A 25,278-nucleotide genomic window follows, 5' to 3' on the forward strand; every position below is an offset into this window, starting at 1 on the left:
CTTATTCACTGAGTAAAGAAATTTGGAAATTAACCCTGAAAAGTGGATCTTACTTATGAATTTTGTCATAATTGCATTAGCAGCCATGGAGGCATTGTGGCTTTCTACAGGCATAGCAGACAGATGCAGAAACATTCTGCATTGCTTTGAGATGTATATAAATAATGTCATTAAATGCCATTAGTCCTCCAGGCAAACATGCTAACAGGGTTGCCTTCTGAATATTCCAAATATTTCATAATCTGGTACTGTATTAAGGATAACACAGTGTTGCTTTTATGACTATTTTCCTTACACCTTCCACAATGAGCTTGTTCTCAGTTACTTGTAATTTAGCTGAACTGTAAACTTCCAAGCTGAAATTTCATATATCTCAGGGTGATTACAGTACTGTTACTGCCCAAAGTGTCAATGAAATGGGTTAGCTGTTGGAAAAAGAATGGGATAAAAGAAATGGTTATGCTCAGTTTATAATATACTTTTAAAGTCCTTCAGCTCCTGTGCTCTAACGCCTTCATGTCTTGGGTCTTCGTCTTGAAATGCACCAGAGCATTCAAGACCAGCAAACCATTGGGTTACTCTGGTGTCAGAAATACACCACTCTTTTTTGCTGGAGAAGTCAACCCAATATCTGGATGTGTGAAAGGCTTTGGTTTTACATGGGCTGGAGAAGTCTGTTAGAATTTAGCTTGGTTCTCCAAAGGTTTCATGTTTCTTGAGGTGGTGAGGGTGCAGGACTGCAGTGAACTAGGACGTTCTCATAACATCTCATCTGAGCTACCAGGACACTATTGCCATAGACAGAGCTAAAAAAAGGAACTAAAATGATGCAGGTAAAAAGCACTGAATACCAGTTCTTTTAGCATCATTGATCCAGCTCTTAGAAAATATATTTTTTTTAAAGGTAAAATTATTCAAGCACTTTTAGAACTTTTTTGAGTCTTTTGGTTTGCAATTGCTATATTTAAGGAAAAATAAATTGACTCCCTTTTTTCCCCATGAAAAAGGGAGTTTAGGCACAAAGGAGTTTTTTTGCAGCAGCTGACATTGCAAATGCCTAAATAGCATACAAGTGTAAATTCCTTACATTGCTTTAGCTGACAACAAACCTACCATCCCTTGGACAGCATTTTCATCAAACAGCTAAGGAAATTGCTTTTAAGGGAAGAAATGAATTTTTCATTCAACACTGCTACACAAAGTAGGATTATGGGGGTTGTGCAAAAAAGATGAAGTGAGAAAGAAGTATTCATATATGCTACATTCAGGAAGGCCCAGATTAGCAACCCTGACTTGCCTGATTTATGCATTGCTCCCATGACCCTTTCTAATTGTGTATCTGCTCTATAGAGCTATGTGTAAGGGATGAGGAAAGTACAGACGTTTTCAAAACTACTTCATAGCTCAAGTTCCATTTTCAAAGTACCTGAGGGTCACTCAAACCCAATGAGATTTCAAGACATGTTCAAAGACACCTACACCCAGTATTCGAATGTGTCCTGGGAACTGAAAAGCTCTGAGCCCCATGTGGAGACAGCATCACCTTGCACAACTGATGGAGATCTCACCTCCAGCTTTCCACCTGCTCTCCAAATGTAGCTCTCTGCAGAAACACTGCTTTGTACAGAGAAATGGTCTAAGACCATCTGAGACGGGACAGCTGAATTATACCGTGTATACTTGTTCTTTCTTGAGGTAGTAGATACCTCATGTCCCCTAAAGCTAAAGAAGTGGAGATGTACATTCAAAATACACCTCAGCCTTCAGTTTTTCCTCACTAGCAAGTACAAGACTTCAGTTCTTCAGTACGTCGTTCTCTTCCTGCTCATCTGAGAAACTTATTACTGGGGTGCAACACTCACTGCTGCTTTTGTGCTTCTGGGCACATGTAGCTGCTGAAAACGGGCCTCTGGGATTCTTTAAAATGAGACTTTCATTTATTTGTGTGCACTGCAAAAAAGAAGAAATCAAGCACAACTCAACCAGACATGAACTGTGATCCTCCATTCCTGGGGGTTAATGGACCACTGGGAATTTTGTCAGTGCCTTTCTAAAAGGAGTAATTAGTCTTCACAGCAGAGATGTAAAATATCAAGTGAGACATGCTTTAATCTCCAATAACAGTGCTCATCACTGATGTAGAATACAGATGCACATTGCAAACTGGCACTGAGGAGCAAATAAAATGGTTACAGTAGCCTGATTTGCACAGATTTGGCACTGAGGTGTTCTGCAGAATGAAAGTTAATTCCAAAGCCAGCATAAGAACTGTAGTAAGGAGAGTTATCAATGCGATTCAATGTAAACTGGATTCTCAAAAGACCTTGCTATATTTTACATCTTTGTTAACGTGTTTCTTTTTGTCTTGCTTTGCCATTTCCAGGTCATCCACACTCTATTTGCATCGCCTGCCCGTCAAGCGGAAGATAAGTGAAAATATGTATTACTATTTATAGCCCGAATGTGTGGACTCACTCCATAGTTTTTACTGCTTCTGTCTTCTGCACTGCTTTAGTCTTGTTTATGTGAGGTCTCAACTAACCAATAGATTCCTATTCTCCAAATTATTTTTAAGCACTCCTGCAACAGAACATGTATTTTTCAGTAGTAGAGAACACGTTCTTACTCAGCTCTTTACCTTCAGTGACTTGCTTATAGAGAACAGCACAGTACCGGGTCAATAATGAAAAGTGTAGACCTAAAGCCATTAGGAAATGAATTCTCATAAAATTGTAGAACAGCCTTATTCTGTTTAAAAGCTAAGGGCTGTTTTGCTTCAGCATAAAAGTTCCCCATCATTGCAAAGGAACAGGAAGAGGTTTATACTTAACACATACATATAAATTTATTTCCATTTGTTTTTTTCCAATTAGATTAGTAAGTATAGTCATGTAATTTAATTTAGACAAAGCTTACCTGATTAGGCCATGCTAAAAAGTTTCATCTTCTAAGGCTTAAATTCTTCAGGGATGTTTAGAAATGTCATAGTAATTTACAGGAAACCCTTAAAAATCATAGGATAGAATCTCAGACTGGTTTGGGTTGGAAGGGACCTGAAAGCTCCCCCTGCCATGGGCAGGGACACCTTCCACTAGAGCAGCTTGCTCCAAGCCCTGTCCAACCTGGCCTTGAACACTGCCAGGGATGGGGCAGCCACAGCTTCTCTGGGCACCCTGTGCCAGCGCCTCAGCACCCTCACAGGGAAGAGCTTCTGCCTAATGTCTAATCTCAGTCTTCCCTCTGTCAGTTTAAAGTAATTCTCCTTGTTCTGTCCCTACAGGCCCTTGTAAAAATTCCCTCTCCAGGTTTCCTGTAGCCCCTTTAGGCACTGGAGCTGCTCTAAGGTCTCCCCTTAAGGAGCCTTCTCTTGTCCAGTCTTTACCAGCCCAACTCTCTAAGCCTTCTTCATGGCCTCCTCTGGACTCTCACCCACAGGTCCACATCCTTCTTATGCTGGGGGCCCCAGAGCTGGATGCAGGACTGCAGGTGGATTCTCATGAGAGCAGAGAAGAAGGGGAGTATCACCTCCCTAGACCTGCTGGTCATGCTCCTTTAGGTGCAGCCCAGCTTATCATTGTCTTTCCCTGAGCGCACACTGCTGCATTATGTTGAGCTTCTCATTGACCAACACCCTCAAGTCCTTCTCCTCAGGGCTGCTTTCAATCCAGTTTCTGCTCAGCCTGTACTTGTGCATGGGATTGTCCTGACTCAGGTGCAGGACCTTGCACTTGGACTTACTGAACTTCATGAGGTTCACTCAAGCCCACCTTACAAGCGTGTCAAGGTCCCTGTGGATGGCATCCCTTCCCTCCAGCTTGTTGACTGCACCACACAGCTTGGTGTTGTCAATAAAACTCACTTGAGTGGATAAACACCTTTCTGCAAAGATGAGCAGAGTGACAAATTTAAGCTGGCTTTTTGCCCACAGGGACTTCTATGCTGGGAAAAACCTCTTGTTCCATGTCCTTAAATACTTGTGAAACTTGTTTTACTTTCCCCCGCATTGCGCTCTCAAAGGAGAGTGTGGTTACATGTATTTGTGGGGAGAATGTTGTCTGTTTGATATCACACATATCAGGTTGGTACCATCACACACCTTCAGCTGACAATAACAGCTGTCAGAGGTGCATAACATTTTGTAGTCAGAAGTACTTAAACTAACTGAAAAGTGATTTCTTAGAATGATGTCCATGTCCATGAGCCGTTTTGTGTCTGTGCATCTCAAAGACAACAGAAAGATTAGTGTAAGTATTTTGGGTGTTTTAGGACCAAATCCATGTTTGCCACAGTTGGGAAGTAGTAAAAATAGTGCCATTCTAGGGCAATCTGTGTGAAATTGCCATCTAAATAAGTTCTAGACCCACAAACCCAAGTCAAGCAGATAAACATGTCATAGGAAATACAGAAGTTTGACATTAATGTTGTTGTATGGGGCTTGTAATGTAAGAGCTTTTCTGTGTGCAGCCTCCTCAAAGAGAAAGTAGAAAGAACTGGAAGTGTAAAATCAGTGTTGAAACAGATCAATATCTCCTTACTACTGGGTTTGAACATCTGGTTAGGAATTTAATACACTTTAAATTATGCACATTGGTTTCATGCTTGTTGTTTTTCCCTTTGACTAATGTGAGTGCTTCCATGGGGAGGGAATCATACACGGGCTGCTCAGATGGCTGCTGCCTTTTCTGGGAAGCTGAAATGAATTTGCTTATCCAGATAACAGGAAGGACAATGAGGCAAACAAAAGTTCTTTTGGTCCAAATCCCAGCAGGTGTAGATGTTCCAATCTAAATCTATACATCTAAATGAAGAAATATCTAGTGTAAATCTAATTCTGCTGGTTGTTTTAGTATAAAATAGTAAATCTGACAATAGAAGAGCAATTCACATGTGTAATCATAGTGCACACATAATACCACAGGATGCCTGACACACTGAGGCAGGACTGGTAGCTATGTTCCCTCACTTTGGAGACCCTGCCAGCATAATAACTGTGGCCCATTCTCACCTTAGACATAGCTTGGATAAATCTTTTTTGGTGGATGTGGAGCCAACATAAATTTGGCCTGCAATATTCATTCATTAATATTATATAATAACAACTATTTGGTGACTGTTGAACCACTATTGAAGTGGTTTGCAGCCTCTTATTGCCAAAATCCTACTGTTCCGAACTTCAGTACGGTACAGTATCACATCACCTTTATAGCATTATATTTGGTCACTATGCAACCGGCTACTCAGTCCCATAGCTGAGAACTGTAATCAGACAATAAGTACATATTGACGAATTAATAAAACATTCTTTTCAGATATAGAAAGGGCTGAAATGATATTTTAGCACTTTGGGATACTGAGCATTTAGGTTTCGTTAATCCCCATTGAGTTCATGGGCTCACCAATTCATGGGATTTGGTGCTTGGACAGATTAGTGAAGAAACACAGGGCCATCCTCATTTCTTTATGCTGCCTCTTTTGGTAACCCTCCTCTACCTGCAGTGCTGCCCTCCAAAACTCTCTCTTAAAGCTTGACTTGACAATTTAATCATTAAGACGGCATATGTTAGCAGCAGCACTGAATTCTAATGATAAATGCTTTTAAAGCTCTATTGAATCACTAAGAGGTAAAGGTTGGTAATAATGAGTAGCAGTTCCCTTATAAACTATGATTTCTTCTGGTATATCACATATATAATAGAAAAATAGCATGGAGTCTTGACTTAAAAATTTCTCTTATCAGTTCATGCTAAAATGTCACTGTGTGAAGGGCTCTCCTGTAAATAGATGTAATAAACCATGCAAAAGCAGATACTTGGAAAACAAATACCATTACACAGCACATTAAAGAAGTTGTATAATGTACTTTTAATGGCTTTGTGTGTGTATATATACATATAATTGTACACATATATATACACACACACCCCAAAATAAAATTGAAGCATTCACTGTTTTTCAGAGCTATTCCCTACTAACTTCAGTTATGGAAAACTGCAGTAAATGTATATTGGCTGTTGCTGGATGGGAGATAAGGTAGTAAAGCAGATAGCTGAAAGGCTCACCCTGGCACTAATAATCCTTGGGTATGTACAGCCTCTCCCTGACCCACAGTGCAAAAATGTTACAGTCCCACAGGATAGCATTCCTGCATATATAGGTAGGCAGAAGAAGGAGTCCAAGCACAACACTAAACCCAAACCCACCAAACCATACCCTCAACATCACTGCCACCCTCCCCAAACCTTAAGAAAAGGAACAAAAATGAATGGGGGATTGAAAAGTACAAGACAACTATAAAATCTCTTCAACCTACAACATCATACGAAGTTGGGCTTAGCAGGGCAAATCACAGCCCAGCAAACAGCCACAGGTGGTCTTTTCCTCCTGCTATGTCACAAGGCATATTTTACCACTAGATATTACATACACTGTATTGCATATAATGCAGTGCCTATAGAAATAGTGCCATATAAACTATGAGAGGATATAGCATCCTGGAGAAAGCAGCTTAAATGAAGATCCCCATGCCATAGTTGCCTGCCTTTGGTCAAATGAATCACAGGGCTACTCTGTTTTAGATCAAGCCTGTCATAGTCAATAACCCACACCTGCAGAGGAAATTACTCTGAATTAGAACATTCCGGCAGTATGATGAGCTTTATTGTCTGTAGCTCAGCCCTGTATGCATTGATTGCTCATTCTCCCCTTGGGTGGTGTGAATGACCACAGAAGGTGCTGGCAAGAGCACATCAGTCTCACTGGCTCTGAGGGATCATCCGGAATCCACAGAAAGGAAATAACACTCACTCTTCAGTGCATTGGGAAAAACAACCTTGTACAACTGAAGCCTCTTACGAAATAACAGCAACCTCCTCACTAACCCCCCAGCTCAGGTGTATCACATCATTATATTAATGCAGACAGAAAATCAGATGCCACTGACTTTTCCAGACCTCTCAGATTCACTAGTGAAGAATCAGGATGACAAAGTGCAGCAGATGATAACTATCCCCGCACCTTTTCAGATTCAGGACTCTTATTTTTAGATGCTAGCCAACCTATTCTCATTTTGCCTCTTCTCTCTTTCCCCCTTTCCCTCTTTTCTTTCCCTAAGCCACACGTTTTTCCTAGGCTGTACTGCATGTCTGACCTTGACTAGAGAGGCTCCATCTTTTGTCTTTGAAAACATCACTGTGCAGGCAACTCAAGAAGCTTTAGGCCCTTACATCTTCTCTGCCTTACAGAAGATACAACTCTACATATTAATCAGTTGCTTTGCTTTGCCCTTTTCTCCCTGTAGTTGTTTCATTATGTATGACATCTTTTTGTATCTCTCAGAGTATGCACTACACTGCGTGAGCTTTGTGCACGTACATCCCTTGGTAGTAACTGAATAGACTTCCTTCTTTTGCCATGTGTGATCCAATCATGTCATTACAACAGTATTTATTGTAGCAATTAATAGCAGGCAAGTATTCATTTTTCTATATCTAGAGAATAAATCTGCTTAATGGGCACACTTTTCCCCATCTTAAAAGTTATAATGTAGTGTTTATTTCTCTCTATTATAAAACTCCAAAGTTACTTTTTGTTGAAAATCCTGGTGTGGTTGCTGTTCACACCTGGTCACGATTAGATGGTCTTTCAGTTTACTTTTACATGATGTAAAACAAGGAGTACCATAACCTCTATTAGCACCTGAGCCAACTTTCTTGAGCTGCAGGTGCTCTATAGGGTATCAAATATCCCATTTCCTCACTATAAAAAACGGGCAAAATCATATTTATCTTAATGCTAAAACTGAGATAGCTGGGAATAGAAAGTTTACATGCAGTATGGGAGCGCTGCTGCGAAAGAGAAATGTAATGTGGTTTGGCAGATTTCATTTTCTTCCTACCCGCTCAGTTCTTGACCTTTCTATAGCCACTATCCACAGAGGCAGAAAGTAATACTGATTTGTGTTGTAGTTCTGATGCTATCTGAGACTTGTGGCCAATTTTACAAAAGCATCCAGACAGAGTAAACAATCCAAACAATGAGAGAGATTCAGATGCCTGTTCTCTTTCTGTCAGCCAGCATCAATCTGTCACAGCTAAACAAAGATTCAGATTTCGCTTGGAGAGTGGATGAAAGTTCCTTCATTGGCACTAGATGAAAAAAATACTGTGATATTTATTATCCATCAGTTTCCAGGCAGGCAGAGATTAAATTAACAGATTTTGAAGCCAAAGATGACCACTATATTATTTAGTGTCATTTTCTTCTACCTCACACAGGCTGAGAAGAAAGACATACACCCTTGATTTGAAAATATCAAGACATTCATTACGTCTCTCAGCAGTTTGATGCAACGGTTAATCACTCTGACATTAAACCATGTGCTCTACTTCAAATTCAGAGCTCATTTCCAGACTTGGGTTCTGGTTATTCCTTTTTCTGCCAAAGCTCTTTAGTAGATGGTGTGCTCTCTCACCTTCCTCCCCTTTTCTTTGTGAAGTTACTAATCCTCTATAACTGAGTCCCCTTTTGGGTTTATTTTGAGCAAAGTTAAACAGTCGGGGCTCTTTAAATTTCACAGTAAAAATCATCTCTTCCAGCTTTTGAAATAAACTGTGGGAATTTCCTCTACTTTCCCCATTTTTTCTGTAGGTCTTTGGAATAAAATGGAATGTCACCATGGCCAAGGAGGTAGGAAGAAAGAGGCAGCACTCACCTCCTCTTGCTGGGTATAACTCCCATCTCCTCGCTGTCTCCCTCCAGAGTGACCCTCCTCGCCTGCCACCATTCATCGTCCGAGGCATTGATGACATGAAGGATGTCTCCATACTTAAAGCTGAGTCCTTGGCTTGGGAGGCCACTGTCTTTGCTCTTGTCATAGTCAAACATGGCTCTGTGGAAGGAAACAAAGATATGAAGACAGGTGATGATATCAGCCTTGGGAACATTTACTTCTGAACAATTTGTCCTATTTTCTGTTACAGCTAACCCTTGCTCCTTTCCAAAGGGAAAGACCTTGCTTGGAGGAAAAACTCCCACTGTGAAGATAATCTTCACGGAACACTGTTTTTTTTTAAGAGAAGCTGAATCATAAAGTATGTTATTTATTGTTTCACTTCATGAAGAACAATTGCCATATCAGAGGATCTAGTAAATAAACCCGGAATTGAGAAGCCCCTCTTGTCACCTTGCCAACAGCAGTTTGTGGCTGTTGAATGTGTCCTTTCCTCACACTCGCTTGTGCTCAGACAGACGGATGCTTTAGAAGGACTAAACACAAGGGACCAAAACCGTGCTCAGGGTAATGCATTTCTTCAGGTGAATGGATGCACCTATATGAGCATCTAGTTCAGACCAGAAGTGAGCTTTCAAAGGGAATCTATTGATTATTCCTACTCCAGTGCTTTGGTTCATGTCCTGGAGCTGTGTTAGGTTGCACACATTGGATTCGTGAAATCCAAAACTAAACTGAGAGATACCCTGACCAGAGTAATGCTAGTCTGGCACAGACCCCTCCAAATGAACTTGGGGTGCACACAGCACCATTCTGTCACTGTCCCTCTGTACTGCAGCACCTACTCAAGCAGCTCTAGGTCTTTTCTTTGATATTGAAGATATTTTCCACCAGTTTGAAGTGGACTTCTACCTTTGGTCTGCCTATACAAAAAAAATCCCATGTTTAGGGCATGTATATTAATATAGAATGCATATATATACATTTAGGGACTCCATAAGCACAAATTGAGGGCTAGCTTTAAGTTACCTGGCTATCAGACTGTGGCTAGGCATATTTTAGCATGATCTTACTGCCTCAGTATTCAACCCAGGTCCTGGGAAGGATCTTCAGCCTGTCCTGAGCTCTGTATTACCAAGTACAGTGATACTAGTTCTCAGCCTTGCCCAGTCCTATGCATGGCACCTACACAAGCAGACTTCAAGGTAGACGTATTCCAGTTTCTCAAGGGAAGCCCCTGCACATGAATCCCAGCAGGGCTGTACATCAGTACAGGTTGCTCATTGGAGCTACCTAGCTGAAAATCCAGATCTTGGTTTCTTATGGGGAAAAATATTTTTCCCAAGTAAAATATTGTTTAAAGAAGATGCCTATCAAGAACTGATGCTTATTTCCTATAGGAAAAAATAATATGATTATAAACCTGACTACAGAACTGTTAGATCAGTAAGGTCCCAAGGGGTGTATAATAATTCCTGCTCTTTTATTGTCAGAAATAAATTCATGGCAATCTCTTCACCGAAAAACACTTCTGTGAGAAGGATTTGATATAATTAATTGTTGTGCATTTTAGTGCAATTGCAGACAGTGATTATGGCAGCTTTATGGGTAGATTTAAAACACTCAAGGTTACCGCTTATAATGAGAGAACTTGAAAAATTACCAGAGTTGTAACTGCACAACCAAAACTATTTCAAAGCTCTTGGAAGCACTCAGTCTGCATGAAAGGTTTGGTTTAGGAGGAGGAGGAAGAATGCTGTTTGGAATATGTCTTCTCTTGAAGAGTTTACAGTCATGTACTAATGCTTTCAGAAAAGCCAAGATAATTCCCCTCTCTGAGGATGAAGACTGCTGAATTTTACATAATCCATGGGATCAGATATGCTTGTGCCTTTCTTTTGTAAATGTTCTTGGACTGCATGTAACCTTTGAAGAAATTAAAGACTTAGCCATGGAAATCCTTTAAAAACTTCATGATATCTTAGTAAGTTACATTCATTAAGGATTCTTATCAGTAGCATTTCATCTGTTGCCTTCTCAAATAAGGCATTCTGTGAGGACATATGATGAAGCAGCATCCAAATCCAGAAGCAGCTGAGTGTCATCAGTCACCTCTTCCCTACCAATTAATGACACTTGGTCTCTGGAGAAATGGCAATGCACACGCAAACAGGCATTCAACATATCACCCTGCTGGTATTGTCCTTATCCACATGCAATGGGCTTAGTTTTACCACTCTACGGACAACCATTGTCTTAACATTTCACTGAATACTGAAAAACACTGAATTGTGTTCCTTGCCATGGAAGCCTATCAACATCTCAAACCCCTAACCACACAGCAGGCAACCACGCAGAATACTGGGCAGGTGTAATCCAATCATAAATAATTAAATAACTTCAAACAAATGACAATATCTTCTGTTGCAGAGAATATTCAAGGTTGCCATATCCCATATGTAAAACAGATGCCAAACTGGAAATGCTCTGTGTTTGACAAATTTTAAGATGAATGAGGTGTTTCAAAAGCTAAGAAGTAGAAAGAAAGGGCAGTGTTCTTTGTCCTTGAACAGACATTTGTGCCTCAGAGCCCATGTATTAACTTAAAATCACTGACTGCTATCATGCTAGCTGATGTTAACCATGAATGCAGATGGCACTGACTTATTTTGATTGGAACAGTCATGTGCAATGCTAATTAAAATGAGATTATAGATCTCAGACAGGAGAAATCTTGAGCACAATTTTCTTTGAGTGAAAGATTTTGTGGCTGCAAGCTCTACAGATGTTGATTACTCTATTAGTAAATTAAAATTACATGCAAGCTGACTTCAGTGCTCTTTCCTAAACATTTCAAATTGAGAGCCAGGTTTAAGTTGATAACATAGCATTATTTAACCTTACAACTTTGATAACATTTCTGTCTCTGTAAAGCGTACTTTTGCAAGCTGGCAGTTGGCCCAGCTATAAAACAAATGGAGACCTTCACTCTAGGCACCATTGAATGCACATTGAAGTATTGACTATGACTACCTTGGGCAATAGAGAGACCTAGGCAAGCTCATCCTTACCTCCTCCTTTCAGTGCTCAGGCTGTAAGTATGAATTTGATATCTATATGTCCAATTGTAAGCTCTATTTAAGAGGCAGACATGCCATTTCTAATTTTCTACCTGATGAACAGCACTCAGTTCTGTTTGCCCTCAGCCTTGCAGATGTATATAAAAATAACACATCTGCATCTGCTGAGTGTCAGCTGAAGCGATAGAAAATGAACATATCCAAACCTCTCATTTGGCAAAGGAAATGGGAAGGGCAGACAGAAAAAGATGCATGTTTTGCTTTGTGCTTTCCTGGATTTGGATGATGACAGCCCAGTTTTACAGGAGACCACACTATGTTCCTAATGCAGGGAAACTTTCATAAGAGTCAAGTTCAGCTCTCAGCAGTCCATTTGATCTATGCTAGCTACTTTAAGCAGGTAACATCCTAAGGTATATTAGATACCTTAGGTTCTGAAATGTCATGGGGAATATGGAGTATGGAACTCTGTCTGGGGACAGGTGAGCAGTCCACAGAGTGTTTGTGGGTCAGGGTTAAAGGGAGAGACCTCACCTGGAGCATTGTGTGCAGTTCTGGTGTCCTCAACATAAAAAGGACATGGAACTGTTGGAACAAGTCCAGAGGAGGCCACGAGGATGATCAGGGGACTGGAGCACCTCCTGTATGAAGACAGGCTGAGGAAGTTGGGGCTGTTCAGCCTGGAGAAGAGAAGGCTGCGTGGAGACCTCATAGCAGCCTTCCAGTATCTGAAGGGGGCCTATAGGGATGCTGGAGAGGGACTCTTCATTAGGGACTGTAGTGACAGGACAAGGGGTAACAGGTTAAAACTTAAACAGGGGAAGTTTAGATTGGATATAAGGAGGAAATTCTTTCCTGTTATGGTGGTGAGGCACTGGAATGGGTTGCCCAGGGAGGTTGTGAATGCTCCATCCCTGGCAGTGTTCAAGGCCAGGTTGGACGAGGCCTTGGGTGATATGATTTAGTGTAAGGTGTCCCTGCCCATGGCAGGGGGGTTGGAACTGGATGATCTTAAGGTCCTTTCCAACCCTAATGATTCTATGATTCTATGATTCTAATATCAGAGAAAAGGCTAAAATGCAGTAGCATCTTTGCAGAATGTGTTGAGGAGAGAATATAAGAAGCCCAGTCCAGCAAAAGACCCATCCTCAGACAGAGCACCCATCACCCTTCTCTGAGATATGAGCACCATATTTTCCTTTCAGTTGAAGAAATACCAGCACGATCAGGACCTGACTGCTGTAACTCTCCAGACAAGTGCTCTTCCCAAATGATATGTCCAAAAAAGACCCAGCAAAGAAGTATTACTTAAACCATCCAAAGGATTTAACCCATGCCACCGTGCTTCTTTGTGAAGAGTTAGAGGTTACCTCCACAGAACACAAGCACACATAGTGCAGATACTGGAGAGACTGCTCAACAGAGCTAAATAACTTTCTGAACGTCCAAACATGACTGCATGTTTTCATATGGCTGAGTCTGCTTATTCATAGGTTGCTCAGGCAGTACTTCAAGTCACTGAGCCCTAACTCAGTTTTAGTGTCTTTTACTGCAATTTTGAAGAATAATAACCTCAATAATCTTACAGCTTTCTAATGCCACTTATCTGACAGGCTTGGATACTAACAGCTTCTCTACAACTGATAAAAGCAGATTTTAAAGGGCAGATCTCTTCTTTTATATCCCCAGTTAGCTGTTTACATCTGCTGTTCAGCCCTTTTTTTTGATCCTATAGTACAGAACCAAGAGCTCTACAAGGCTTTCTCTATGGCTGTAAGGGCTCTTTTTTCCAGTCAGCTGATTAAGGCCACATTTGAACTGGGACAGTCAAATTCTGATAACAAAGGAAATCAGTTTCAATTGTTTAATTTTTATTTTAGAGCTGTCACCAATGTTGTCGTGACACCAACACTGGGAAAATTCCCATTTGGTGCCATCTAGACAGTGCATTTCACAAGCAGCAGCCTGGTTTACAAAGGATAGATGACACTACATTACTGCTACTACATTTGAGGTTACAAGTGTAGTAAGCCCAGTGAGTACTCTGAGATAAAACTCTGAAATAGGGGACAGAGCTTGCTACGAGCTAGTTAAATAGATGGGGTGAAATCATGGTTTGGCCATCTTAGTTCCCTAATTAGAAAAACAGCAATAGGAGTGGGGTGATTATCAAAGTGTATGCACCAAATTTCCATTAACACCTTTAACTTCTTTTCCCCTCATTTCTCAGTTTTTTTTTTTCATGAGTTTGGGAAAAACTGTTTAATATCTACAATATTTTGAAAGTGAAAAGCGTGATTCAAGTGCTAAGCATCGCTGCTGCCTCTTTGGTGAAAACCTTGAAAAGCTTGTAGAAAATTAAGAAACATACCTCTGAGAAGTGAAGCAGAAGATGCAAATACTTAGAATAAGCTGGATATCAGAAATATTTATGCTTATGTGAGTCTTGCTACCCTGATATTATTCCAGACTTGAGAAGCGATCATTGCACTAAGCTAATCCCAGCAGTAATTTCGACAGAACCTAATAGGTTTTGGTTTTGTGCTTGGGTGCTGCTTAATTATTTTTCAGGAGCCCACATCATTGTAAAACATGAGACCAGCATTTCACAACACTATCAAAACCCATTGCTCAAAAATTGTTTGAAATGAAAACACTGCCATTGCCAAGCTGTAATAGAATCATAGAAACATAGAATTATAGAATAGTTAGGGTTGGAAAGGACCTTAAGATCACAGAATCCCAAGGGTTGGAAGGGACCTCAAAAGATCATCTATTTTGAACCCTCCTGCCATGGGCAGGGACACCTCACACTAAACCATCTCACCCAAGGCTTTGTTCAACCTAGTCTTGAACACTGCCAGGGATGGAGCATTCACAACCTCCCTGGGCAACCCATTCCAGTGCCTCACCACTCTAACAGGAAAGAATTTCCTCCTTATAGCCAATCTAAACTTCCCCTGTTTAAGTTTTAACCTGTTACCCCTTGTCCTGTCACTACAGTTGCTAATGAGTCCTTCCCCAGCATCCCTATAGGCCCCCTTCAGATACATGCCAAACATGCAGTGAGGCATCTACATGTCAGTGAAGACCAGTTCAATGGGGGCATTATTTTTTTCTTCCACTTAGCATAAATACTTCAGCAGTTGAGATACGTCCAAAAGCTGTTGAATTGCACAATAAATTTCTATTTCTAATGACAGCTATTCTTGCAGCTAGAGTAATAAATATTTAACATAGGAGAAAATATATTTGTTTTAAGAAAATTGAAAATCAATTCATTGTGCAATCCCATATATTGCGGTCTATTGGCACCCACCGTGCCTGTATTGTTACAAGCATTTTACATATGAAAAAGGTACAGAAAGACTAAGTGATCTTGCTAAGCCTTTAGCAGAAAAGTGAATTTAACAGAGAAACTTAGCTTCTTCAGCTAATTCTGTAAACAGTCTTTGTAAGTTATTAGTCTTCATGATCTTCCTGACAAGGGATATTAATGCGTTTACAGCACAGCAATATATTTTGCTGAATGCCTCTGTATACTCAGTGCAAAACCCCAAAATCTTCAGCTCCCATACCACTGTCACTATGGCTAGTCATCTCAATTTGTTACGGTTCAGGTACTGTGTGGCAGCTTTATTTGCATCTCTGAAATTACTTTCCTCTTCTTCTGGCACAGATGGGAGTTTGCACATAAATTTACAGACCGCTCTTTGCCATTCACTTGATTATGAAATGACAACAACGCAAGAGACATTTTCAGCTTCTGTAAATAGTCCTAACTCTTCTGCAATCTGCCAGCCTATCTGCATTCACACCACTTAAGCATATTACTCTTTTCCATGAAAATTTCCTTAGCAGAGATTCTCAGACCTCAGGTTTTATCGCATCATCCTAACGGACAGACACTTTATTCACCTTCTCTCAACATCTGTCCTACCCGCTGCACTAGGAATCCAGGGCACAGGGGTTTAATTTGCCTGGTTTTAGACAGTAATTCAGCATCATAGTCAGAATCAGACCCCAAGTTCCATAGCTGTCTTTTCTGCACCCTCTGTAATAGATGTATTTCCACCCACTTGCAGGCTCAGCTTGCAGAAAACATTAGAAGAAAATGAAAGAAGCCCTGGTGTAATTCATTGCTATAGCTACAACAGAGAGCATAGCAGCTCTGTGATAGGAGCAGCCATTGCAACACAATTACGACGCTATTAAAAGGGTCAAATTTTCACATAGTGGCATGTCAGTGAAATCGTTCAACTTCTGCTCCCAGCTTTGTTTCCACCTGGAGAAGATGAACAGGTAAATCGTATGTAAATCCTGTATTGTAGGGCATACAAAAATGGTGCTTTCTCCTCCTGAGCTCTGAGGTGCTGCTTGCTATGACTGGAGGCTGCCAGAACAGCCACTGTGCTAAGGAACAATTCTGTGGTACACTGTCACCTCCACTGAAAGAGTGGGATGGGACTGTTTTGAAGAACAGCTTTTATTAGGAATGTCCTACAACAAAGTGGTTTCAACAAAATGTTTGTCTTAGTACATACAACTCAAAGATGCTGCTTTCCCCTTGCCTTTCTTTTCATTTCTTTCTTTTTCTTTCTGTTCTTTTTCCTTTCTTGTTTTTTCCTATCTTAATGATGTTGTAGCTTTTCATGAAGCTGATCCCCTCAACCTTAGTTACTGCATTTGTGCTGAGATGGACAGTGTTAGCAGCTCCTGTGTTATCAAATGCAGTCATGCCGGGGCACTGCAACATGGATGTGGTATTCCTTTTGGAAGTTAGCACAGGTCAGAGACCATTCCCAGCAATGCAACAGTTTGGATGCAACTCCCTTTTATGGTGGACAGGAGGATATAAAGGAAGGGATATGGTTGTTGCAGTGGGCCACAGATGATGCTCCCAGGCATGTGTAGTTTAGCATAGCTGGTAGAACTAAGGTAGAACCTGAGGGAACAGAACTGCCCCTAAGGCACGTGCAGTACACCAAATCCCACTGCACATTTGCACCCAAGCTTTTTCCATTTTCTTTACTTCATTCAGCAATTTCTCCATTCAGTCCAAGTCATTCCTCATCATTTTGCTCCTAGTGGGAATTTGGCAGGGAGTTACACCATGGACTTCAATTAAAAAAGGATTTGAGACAGCAGTATTAGTTCCAGAAACATTTCACAAAGAGGGGGAGAGGTTTTCTTTATGGTGTTCACAGCAGGAAAGAGGACTGGCATTTGTCCTCAGGGAATATTCTGTTCATTTTGCAGATCTGACTATGACCCTTAATGTCAGCTCCTATGAGCCGGTGTTTACGTTGTTGATGGGCATTTCTGGGCCTTTAGCAAGTGCTCTTGTTCTCTGCAGGAAATGAGTTATTTTGTACTGAAAAAGCAAAGGCAATGTTTTGAGAAGTATCGATCAGTATGTTCCAGTTTCGTGGTCTTGCTATGCAACAGCATGCACGGTCCTATGTTAAAGGCAAAATCTCTCACAGCCCACAGTGGGGAAGGACTGATGGCTGTATTCTTTCAGCTGTGGACACGGTCAGAACTCATTTTACTCCAAAGTTTGCCTGGCTTTAAAGGCTTCCAACAGGAACTGAAAGGTGGCTTGAGATGACAAAGCTTTTTCACATCTCTTGTGTTGGCACACGGGGAATTAATTTCAGGGTGCACCCACTTTTTGTTTCTTTAGCATTTTACAGGGCATAAAAAGGCCACGTAGAATTCGCCTTCTGCTTGCAAGCATCTGAGTATTAAACTGTGAGCATGTGCCTGAACCCTTTCCATAATTTATAGACTCAGTAAATCTGCCTGCTGGTTTCATCTCTTTTAAGTATAGAAGCTTTTTAATACATCTGTGTTGTACTGAATGTATTTCAGATTTGCATATTTGAGCTTTGCTTTAAAACTGGGAGACCACCTTAGGGCAGAAGACTGTACATTTAGTCTTATGTATTTTAACAAACTGGAGAAGATCTGCAGCAACTTCTCATTTCTGGAGTGATTTACAATGATTTTTTGTGTGAAATTTCACAATAAACCCGCAAACTTGTGAGTGAGATTTGAATTTCACAACACACTGTAAAACTTGGATCAAGTTTGTTCTAAGGTGTTTTGTTCATTCGTCGTCTTCTTAGGTTTGTTTCTTTTTCTCCCGTTCAGACTAAGTGAAGCTGCTGCTTGACTGCATCTCTGGTTTCTGTCTGGGGAATCTGTGCAGTTCCTCAGTACAGATTCCTGTGTTGTGACATTTAGCATTATCCATACCCAGAAAGGAAATTTGACTGGATGTCAAATCAGGGATACTTTAAACAAATGGGTAATTCACCTGAAATTGCAACCTGTGGGTTGCATAGTTTGACACAGGAGCCAAAATGTAATTCAGTGATTCTTAAAGAAATAGTAACTTATTTGCTGTCTAAGAATATTCATTTAGGAATTTTGCCCTGAGGGAAAATAAAAATGAAATTAAATTCAAACAATAAAAATAAAATAAAAAATAAAATAAAATAAAAAAATAAAGTAAAATAAGCAAAAGGAAATATTTATTTCAAAGACAATGCAACTTAAAGGGAACATTGTGACTGTGTAGCACAGCCTGTGGCCACCCCCTCCTTCCCTTCTCCAAAATGCATGCTACCTCTAATACATAATACATTATAAAAAAGCACTGAATTGATGTTTTCTAAGTCATTGGTCTACAGTAGTTCTAAACACTGCAGCAGCTCTCAAGCTAGTTGTTTTTCATGTGGGTAGTTGTTTCAAATACCCTGTAGTTTGCAATTGCTTTATCTTAGACCTAATCGTGACCCATATCCCTTAGCAGTTTTGAAAATTACATCATGGCCAGGCTGCCCACAGAATTCATTGTGCTTCCACTGGGTTATAAACAAAAGGAATTTTTCAGCACACCAAAGAACCCTACTGATAACATAATTATTACTACCAGCCAGATATATGATGGCTTCTTTGTGTTTTTGGACAAGGATATTAGACATCTGGAGAATTAAAGTAAGAGAAAGCCTTCCTATGGAAAAATGAGCCACATTTATGATTTGTATAATTTGAACACAATGTTGACAAAAAGAGTGGTAAGAGATGGATTGAGCATAATGCCTCTATGAAAAACACTCCACCAGCCAAAATGGCAGCAAAATGGAGTATTAATACTTCTTTCTTTTTTTGTCCCCTTCAGAAATCAACGTGCAAGGCTGGAGCATTTTCAGTCAGAATATCCTTACTTCTGTTGCAAGAGGTGTAAGAGGTGGGGAAGTCTACAGTCCTTGCTAGCATGGAAGTGCTCTTTTGTTCATATAATAATAAATCTCTTCATACATAACCTTTAGAAATAGTTTCTGAAAAGAAAATTGTTCTCTGGCTATTGAGAAAGTGTAGGCAGGCAAAACTAGGAGTATTAAACGAGGCAGAACGATGGCTGTTCTACCTTTGATGAGTGAGAGCATTTTGGGAGAGTCGAGATACTTGTTTGCAACAGCTCTTTCTTAGTAATGGTTTCTGCTTGGCCTTGAATGTTGTCCTTTGCCAATGAAAGAGTCAGAAGTCAGGTTGCCATTGTTACTGTGTCAGCAGACAAGGTTCTGCTACAATAATGAGGTGTCGCATGCACGCAGGAACTACACCATGGAAAAACACTGAAACTCATTATGGAAATTGATTCTCCTGCCTTATGTGGAGAAATGTAATAACTCCATAAACCCTGCTGGATGCAACTGTTTGAGAAATCATAAACACCTTTTGTCTCTAGGGCAAAACTTGAGGAGCTCATTAAGAGTTTACTCAATCAGTGGGAGGTTGCTGATAAAGTGAGTCCTTTGTGTTATAACACAGGCTTCAACTGGAAGAAATGCAATTAATTCTTGAGCTTGACTTAGTTCTTCTTTTAAAGAAGGGTGATTTTGCAAAAATACAAATGCTATCAAAGTCTAAAGCTGTACTTTTATTGCACAAAGGTCAAGTGACTCTACATAACCTCTGGTTCATGAGGCCAAACATGAAATCTCTAAAGGCTTCAGATTTACGTGGTGAAACTCTATAGAAATCAATACATATGGAACAGTGCCAATGGCCTGAGCTAAACTCAGCTGAAATCTTCTAAACTCTAATGTGAATAACAGAGAAAGTTTGACTGGAAGAGCAGCTATGAGAAGAGATATACTATTTGGGCAACCAGTCCTGTGAATTCCTTGAGCTATTTTGTGTCAACCCTTACCTACCATAAAGAGGCGCATTCCACTGAGGTATATTCTATGATTGGGTTGATTGTTTTCCTAGTAGATGATGTTTTACATATACTTCATCTTCTGAAGCCAAATCAGTACTTCAGAAGCTCAGTTTTCATTACTGTCCCATTCTCATAGAGGAAAGCTTGAAAATAAGATGCCAGAATATGCAAAAGCAGAAACAAACATAAAGGGCAAATAAAAATAATGCTCTTTGGTGTCACCCGGTCAGTGTCAAAATACTGTGATTATTTCTTCTTAATGGTTAGATTCAGTGGTTTCACTATGTGTGTGGTGTCAGTCCGCATTAGAAACAGACTTTGAAGAAAAACGTGATAATCAACCACTGTTACCAAAATAACATCAGTAATGTGTATTTGTAGCCCATCATTCCCTTCATTGCATTATCCACACCCTCCTTCCCTGGGAGCCCTGGCTGTCACATGCTCAAAAGCAGGATTAAGGGTAACATCAGAAGTTCCTGCATCCCATTTTTAGAGGTAAATTAAGCACATCTGAGCCTAGGTTTTGTTGACTTTCAATGAAGATTAGACTCTGAACTGCTAAATCGCTTTGAAAACGTTACCCTAAGCAGCTTTAAGATTGACAGAATTTGCCTTAAGCTTCTCTGAGGCTGACAAGAGGATGGTCTGGTGCAGTAACACAAGCACTTTACTCCATGCCCCTGAATTGTGCTAGGACTTGGGATAAGCCTTTTTTTTCTGCTACCCTGAATGAAGCTCAGAGTTTTGATGATGTTGTCCATAATGACACTTCCTCAGTCTGTGTCTAATCCCTCATTTAAGCAAGGACACTAAGAAACAGAGCTGGGACCCTTCCTTCTAATGCCTTCATTTAAAATGAGTCTTGCGGCAATGAAAAGCCTAAATATAAATCTTCCAGCAAAACCAGCTGTGTTCTTCTCCCTTCCCCTGCCATGGAAAGTTTCTACCTATACTGGCTTAAGCTCACCTTGATTTTAAGATATTCCTCTGTCCTGCAGAAAAAGCCCCATGAACCCCTACTAGCAATTAATTGTAGATGGGAAATGTATATCAAAAGCCATGTTCTAAGTTTAGGCAAAGTAGTAACAGCAGTCTCTTGAGTTAGGCTCTTGAAACTAATTTGCTTTAGCATTTGAGTAATCTGACCAATTTCAAGCAGATTATACATACTTAAAGTTATAAATTAGAGAGGGTTTTCTTCTCTTCATATTTCAGGAGAAAAAAAAAATAGGTGCAGTGCAGAGATAATTAGAGGAATCTAAATTCCCTAGACAGTAAAAGAGAGCTCTGTGAACCTATGGGAAAGGAAGAATTCAGAGAATGTACATTAAATCGGAAAGACAAGCTGATATGAGTGGTGTGAATATTTCTCTGATTTGATGACCTGTATGCCTACTTTTAAATTAAGAATACTTAAGGAGAGTATTGTGAAGTACTCGGAGAATACGGTAAAGTGGCCATATCAATGCCTGTGATGGGTAAATTAAACATAAAGGGTGAAATCTCTTTGACTTCAATAGAAGGAAGCATCTATTGAAGCTACACGTCTTGTCAGAAAAGCCTGCAGTTTAAATTACACTGTCATTTAGCATTTCCTCATACAAAACCTGTGCGATTAAAATGAGTTGAGTCTCACTGAATAACAGAATAGAGACCCAAAACCAAACCAACAAGAAAGTGAACAAGCAAATGTCTATTCTGTCATCAGAAAAAGATGTTTTTCTTTACCTCTCATGGTGAAGATTGAAATCGGCACCAATGACATTTTTTTGTCTGGACCAATTCTTAGTCTTTTTTAGTATTTTACAGCTTCATTTGCAAGCTGTAGGAACTTCATATATTTTCCCTTCCAACATGGAAACAGCAATACAGTTTAGTGAGTGATTTAGGGGCTGAGCAAGGAAACTCTCTTTGGAGAAGGCTGTGGTGTATAACAGGGAGAGGATCAGACCGTATGTCCACTGTTGCTATATGTTGCCTAAACATCTGCTGTTAACCACTGTCACAGCAAGTACACTTGGCTAGATGGACCTTTCTTCTGAGCCAGTGTAGCTGCAAATCAAAATTGATGTCACTTTTATAGAGGAAAATAGATACAGAAGGTGGGAAACCAATATCGCCTGCATGACTTGCATTGGTGCGGACAAGAGAAAGGACATGGAAAACTTTCAGTGTTTAAAAAAAAAGGAACAAAGCAATGCAGATGGAAAAGGAATCAAACACTTGAAATGCCTGCAGGTGACAAATTAGGAAAACTTGCAGCTTAAGGAGAATCAGACTGAACTCTTCAGATTGCTGAGCTCTCCCTGCTTGTAGGTGATGACTCTCACAAGTCAGTTAGTGGGAGAGCAATTCCCAGCACCCAGGATCTTGCACAGGCATGGGCTCATGGACTGCCAGACACCTCAGGGAACTGGGAAACCTCACAGGGGCCATGGAGGGACAATTACTGTGGAGCTATGGAGTTTCCATGTAAGTGTTAATCCCAATGCTGTATCACAATATTTTTGACTACAGCTACCCTGTGTCTCCTGGTCAAGGGCTGTCTTTGATGATCAGGATTATTTTGACAATCTGAAAGCTTCTACAGCATAAAAAGTGCTGCATTGCATTATACAGCAACAAATGGAGGTTGGAACTAGATGATCTTAAAGTCCTTTCCAACCCTAACTATTCTATGATTCTATGATAGTGTAATTAGGAGTTTCAGAACACCTTTTGCATACGTGCCTAAATCTGTAGATTGACTGCAACACTCCCAGATGTGTGACTGTTAAATCATTTCACTACATCAATATCTAAACATTTCTCTTATGTTCAGCTCTACCATTCCTACCTCTGGCCTTATAGGATTAAACTTCATTGGGTTGTTTAACACAACTTCTGGCTAGCAATGCAAATGACATCTTTTTAATGGTTTTCCTTCTGTCTCTATCTCATTAATTTAGTATTTTTCATAAAACATCAACTAAGCAAGTATCTGTCTCTCTAGCAAAGTACGAAATGTTTCCTTCTCATAGCTTTGATTTATCACTGCAGTTCTGTCAGTAAGCTCTATAAAGTGAATCAAGTTAATGGAAAGACTCTAAACCAGCATGAGTTTGTATTGCGATGAACAACTTTCATTTTTTATATACAAAAAAGCAAGTCAGTACAAGATACAGTGTAATGAAATAAATATAAATGAAAAAAATAGACTGTACAAAACTCAATTTATCTTCAAAGATTCCTTTGCCTTATGATCTCAAAATCTGAAGTTAAGAGCTCGAGCTTCTCTTCCTTTAAGTAATAGAACAAGCACTATCTTCTTTACAGGAAGTCATCTATTAAGCAAACCCTCACTGCAGCATGTGACTACCTCTGAGGGGTAATTTCAAACATCTTCCCAAGTCTCCCATATAGCAGGGCCACATCTGAAAAGCTCTGTATCTCCTGCAGCTGTAGCAGTAATTTACTGCACTAATTTATCAGTCCCATTGCGCTACTGGTCTTTAGTGAGGTGGGTTGAGATTTTTCCTCTTCTTGATTTGCTTTTAAGACTTACTGTTAATGTTCCTCCCTTTACACGAGGCCAAGGGATCTCCTGCATGCAACAGTGGAGATGAGATGTCTGTTTTCAGCAAACCTCCAGTGTGAGCCTATGCCCAAGATCAGACTCATGAAATGTTAGAGAACAACAGATGCTTGGGCAAGCATGGCTCTGCGTTGCCATATCCTGCATGGACACCAAAGAGAAGAGGATGTGCTCCCTCAAATCCTTTCACAACGGGGGTACAAAACAGGACAAAGAAAGGCTGTCCTGGCCTTAAGACATTATTGTCAGCACCTCTGGCATACTATTCTACCTCCCCAAATGCTTGTTGGCAGCTCATGGAAGACCAACCTGATGGAACTGCAGTACCTAACTCCTATTAGAGCAAGAGGTGGGCACCAAAAGAAGGCTGGCAGCAAGGTGCCCCTTCTGGCTCTGAAATGCAGAGACCAACAGGAGACAGAGCTTCAGACATGTCTCTATCTTCTCAGCTTTTCTGGTTGCCTACTGTAGGTGTCCCAGCACTCAATGTACTTGCTGACATGAATCCAGTCCTCGGCACCTAATTCATCTTCCTCCTTAAAGCTGATACTTTTTAGTCAGTGAGATTGGTTCTTGGGAGTTCTGTGCTCAAAGCTGGAGACAATTTTGAGGACCTGCAAACCTGTTTCTTTACTCAGCATCCTTTACCCAGTGCCTGTCTCTGTGACCCTGCCTCTGCCTGTATAAAGCAAGGATGGATGGCATTTCCCTGCCACAAAGCAGAATAGTGAAGGTAACTGCAGTAAGGATTGTGTGGAATTCAGATACTAAATACCAATTACACAGGGCATTGGGGTGTAATAAGAAAGCTCAGGAAGGAAAAGGCCAAAGCAATAAAGTTAAATGAATTATTTACAATCAACTACAGGATGAACCCACGGAAGAGCCTTTCAGACCTGTCAAATCAATGGAGACATCTGCTCTTGATGTGTCAGTAGACAAAGTTTAATAGCAAATCAATAAAATGAATAGTAATAAACTACCAGGATGAGACGAATGACTGAAACACGTGCAAGTGGCAAATATAAAGCCATTTTTTAAAGGGAGACCACAAATTAATTTAACTTGAGTAACAGGTAGATCTACTTAACCTTGTTAGAGGAACAGTAATCTCATGGACCAGGAATAACACTCAGATTTCCAGAAAGCTTATGAAAGCCTTACTCATAAAATATAACAGATAGAGTGGTCTAGGAGTAAAGGATTAGTAAATGTTTAAAGGATAGGAAGCAGAGATTAACAAGGAAGGTTTTATTTTTGCAACAAAGGAATTCCCTTAAGTGACGTAGAAAAGGCGGTGAAAAATAAGGCAATATTTACTGAAGACACTAAGGTATCAGGGTAGCAAACCCCAAAACTGACTGAGAAAAGTGAAAAAGGATTTCAAAATGACAAGTGACTGGATGGTAAAATTCTTGATGAAATTCAGCATCAATAAATGCAAAGCGAGGCATGGGGAATATCACTCCTTTGTAGATGTACATACTGATACACATCAGCCAAGCAATTACTCCCCAGGGAAGAAACACTTTCTCTATTTTCTCTTCTATAACTATTTTATTTCTCAGTTTTTATAGGAAAACATTAATTCAATGCACAGCAGTAGTGAAAAAGGCAAATCTGCACCTACAATTTACGGAAATGAATGAAGAACCAA

General features: G+C 40.2%; 1 protein-coding gene across 25 annotated transcripts in view; it reads right to left on the reverse strand.

The window, feature by feature from the left end:
* The window catches only part of DLG2 (discs large MAGUK scaffold protein 2), a 995,744-nt gene that overhangs the window by 44,690 nt on the left and 925,776 nt on the right, over positions 1 to 25,278 (reverse strand). For all 25 annotated transcript variants that reach the window (XM_057396723.1, XM_057396722.1, XM_057396721.1 and 22 more), the window contains one exon: positions 8,711 to 8,887. In XM_057396723.1, coding sequence (XP_057252706.1) covers positions 8,711 to 8,887 — 177 coding nt within the window. The remainder of the gene's footprint in view (positions 1 to 8,710; positions 8,888 to 25,278) is intronic.

The sequence above is a fragment of the Pezoporus wallicus genome, unplaced genomic scaffold, assembly GCF_028554395.1.
Source record: "Pezoporus wallicus isolate ANWC-B61680 ecotype Strahan unplaced genomic scaffold, APGP_CSIRO_Pwel_v1 contig_13458, whole genome shotgun sequence".
NCBI classification, from domain to species: Eukaryota; Metazoa; Chordata; class Aves; order Psittaciformes; family Psittacidae; genus Pezoporus; species Pezoporus wallicus.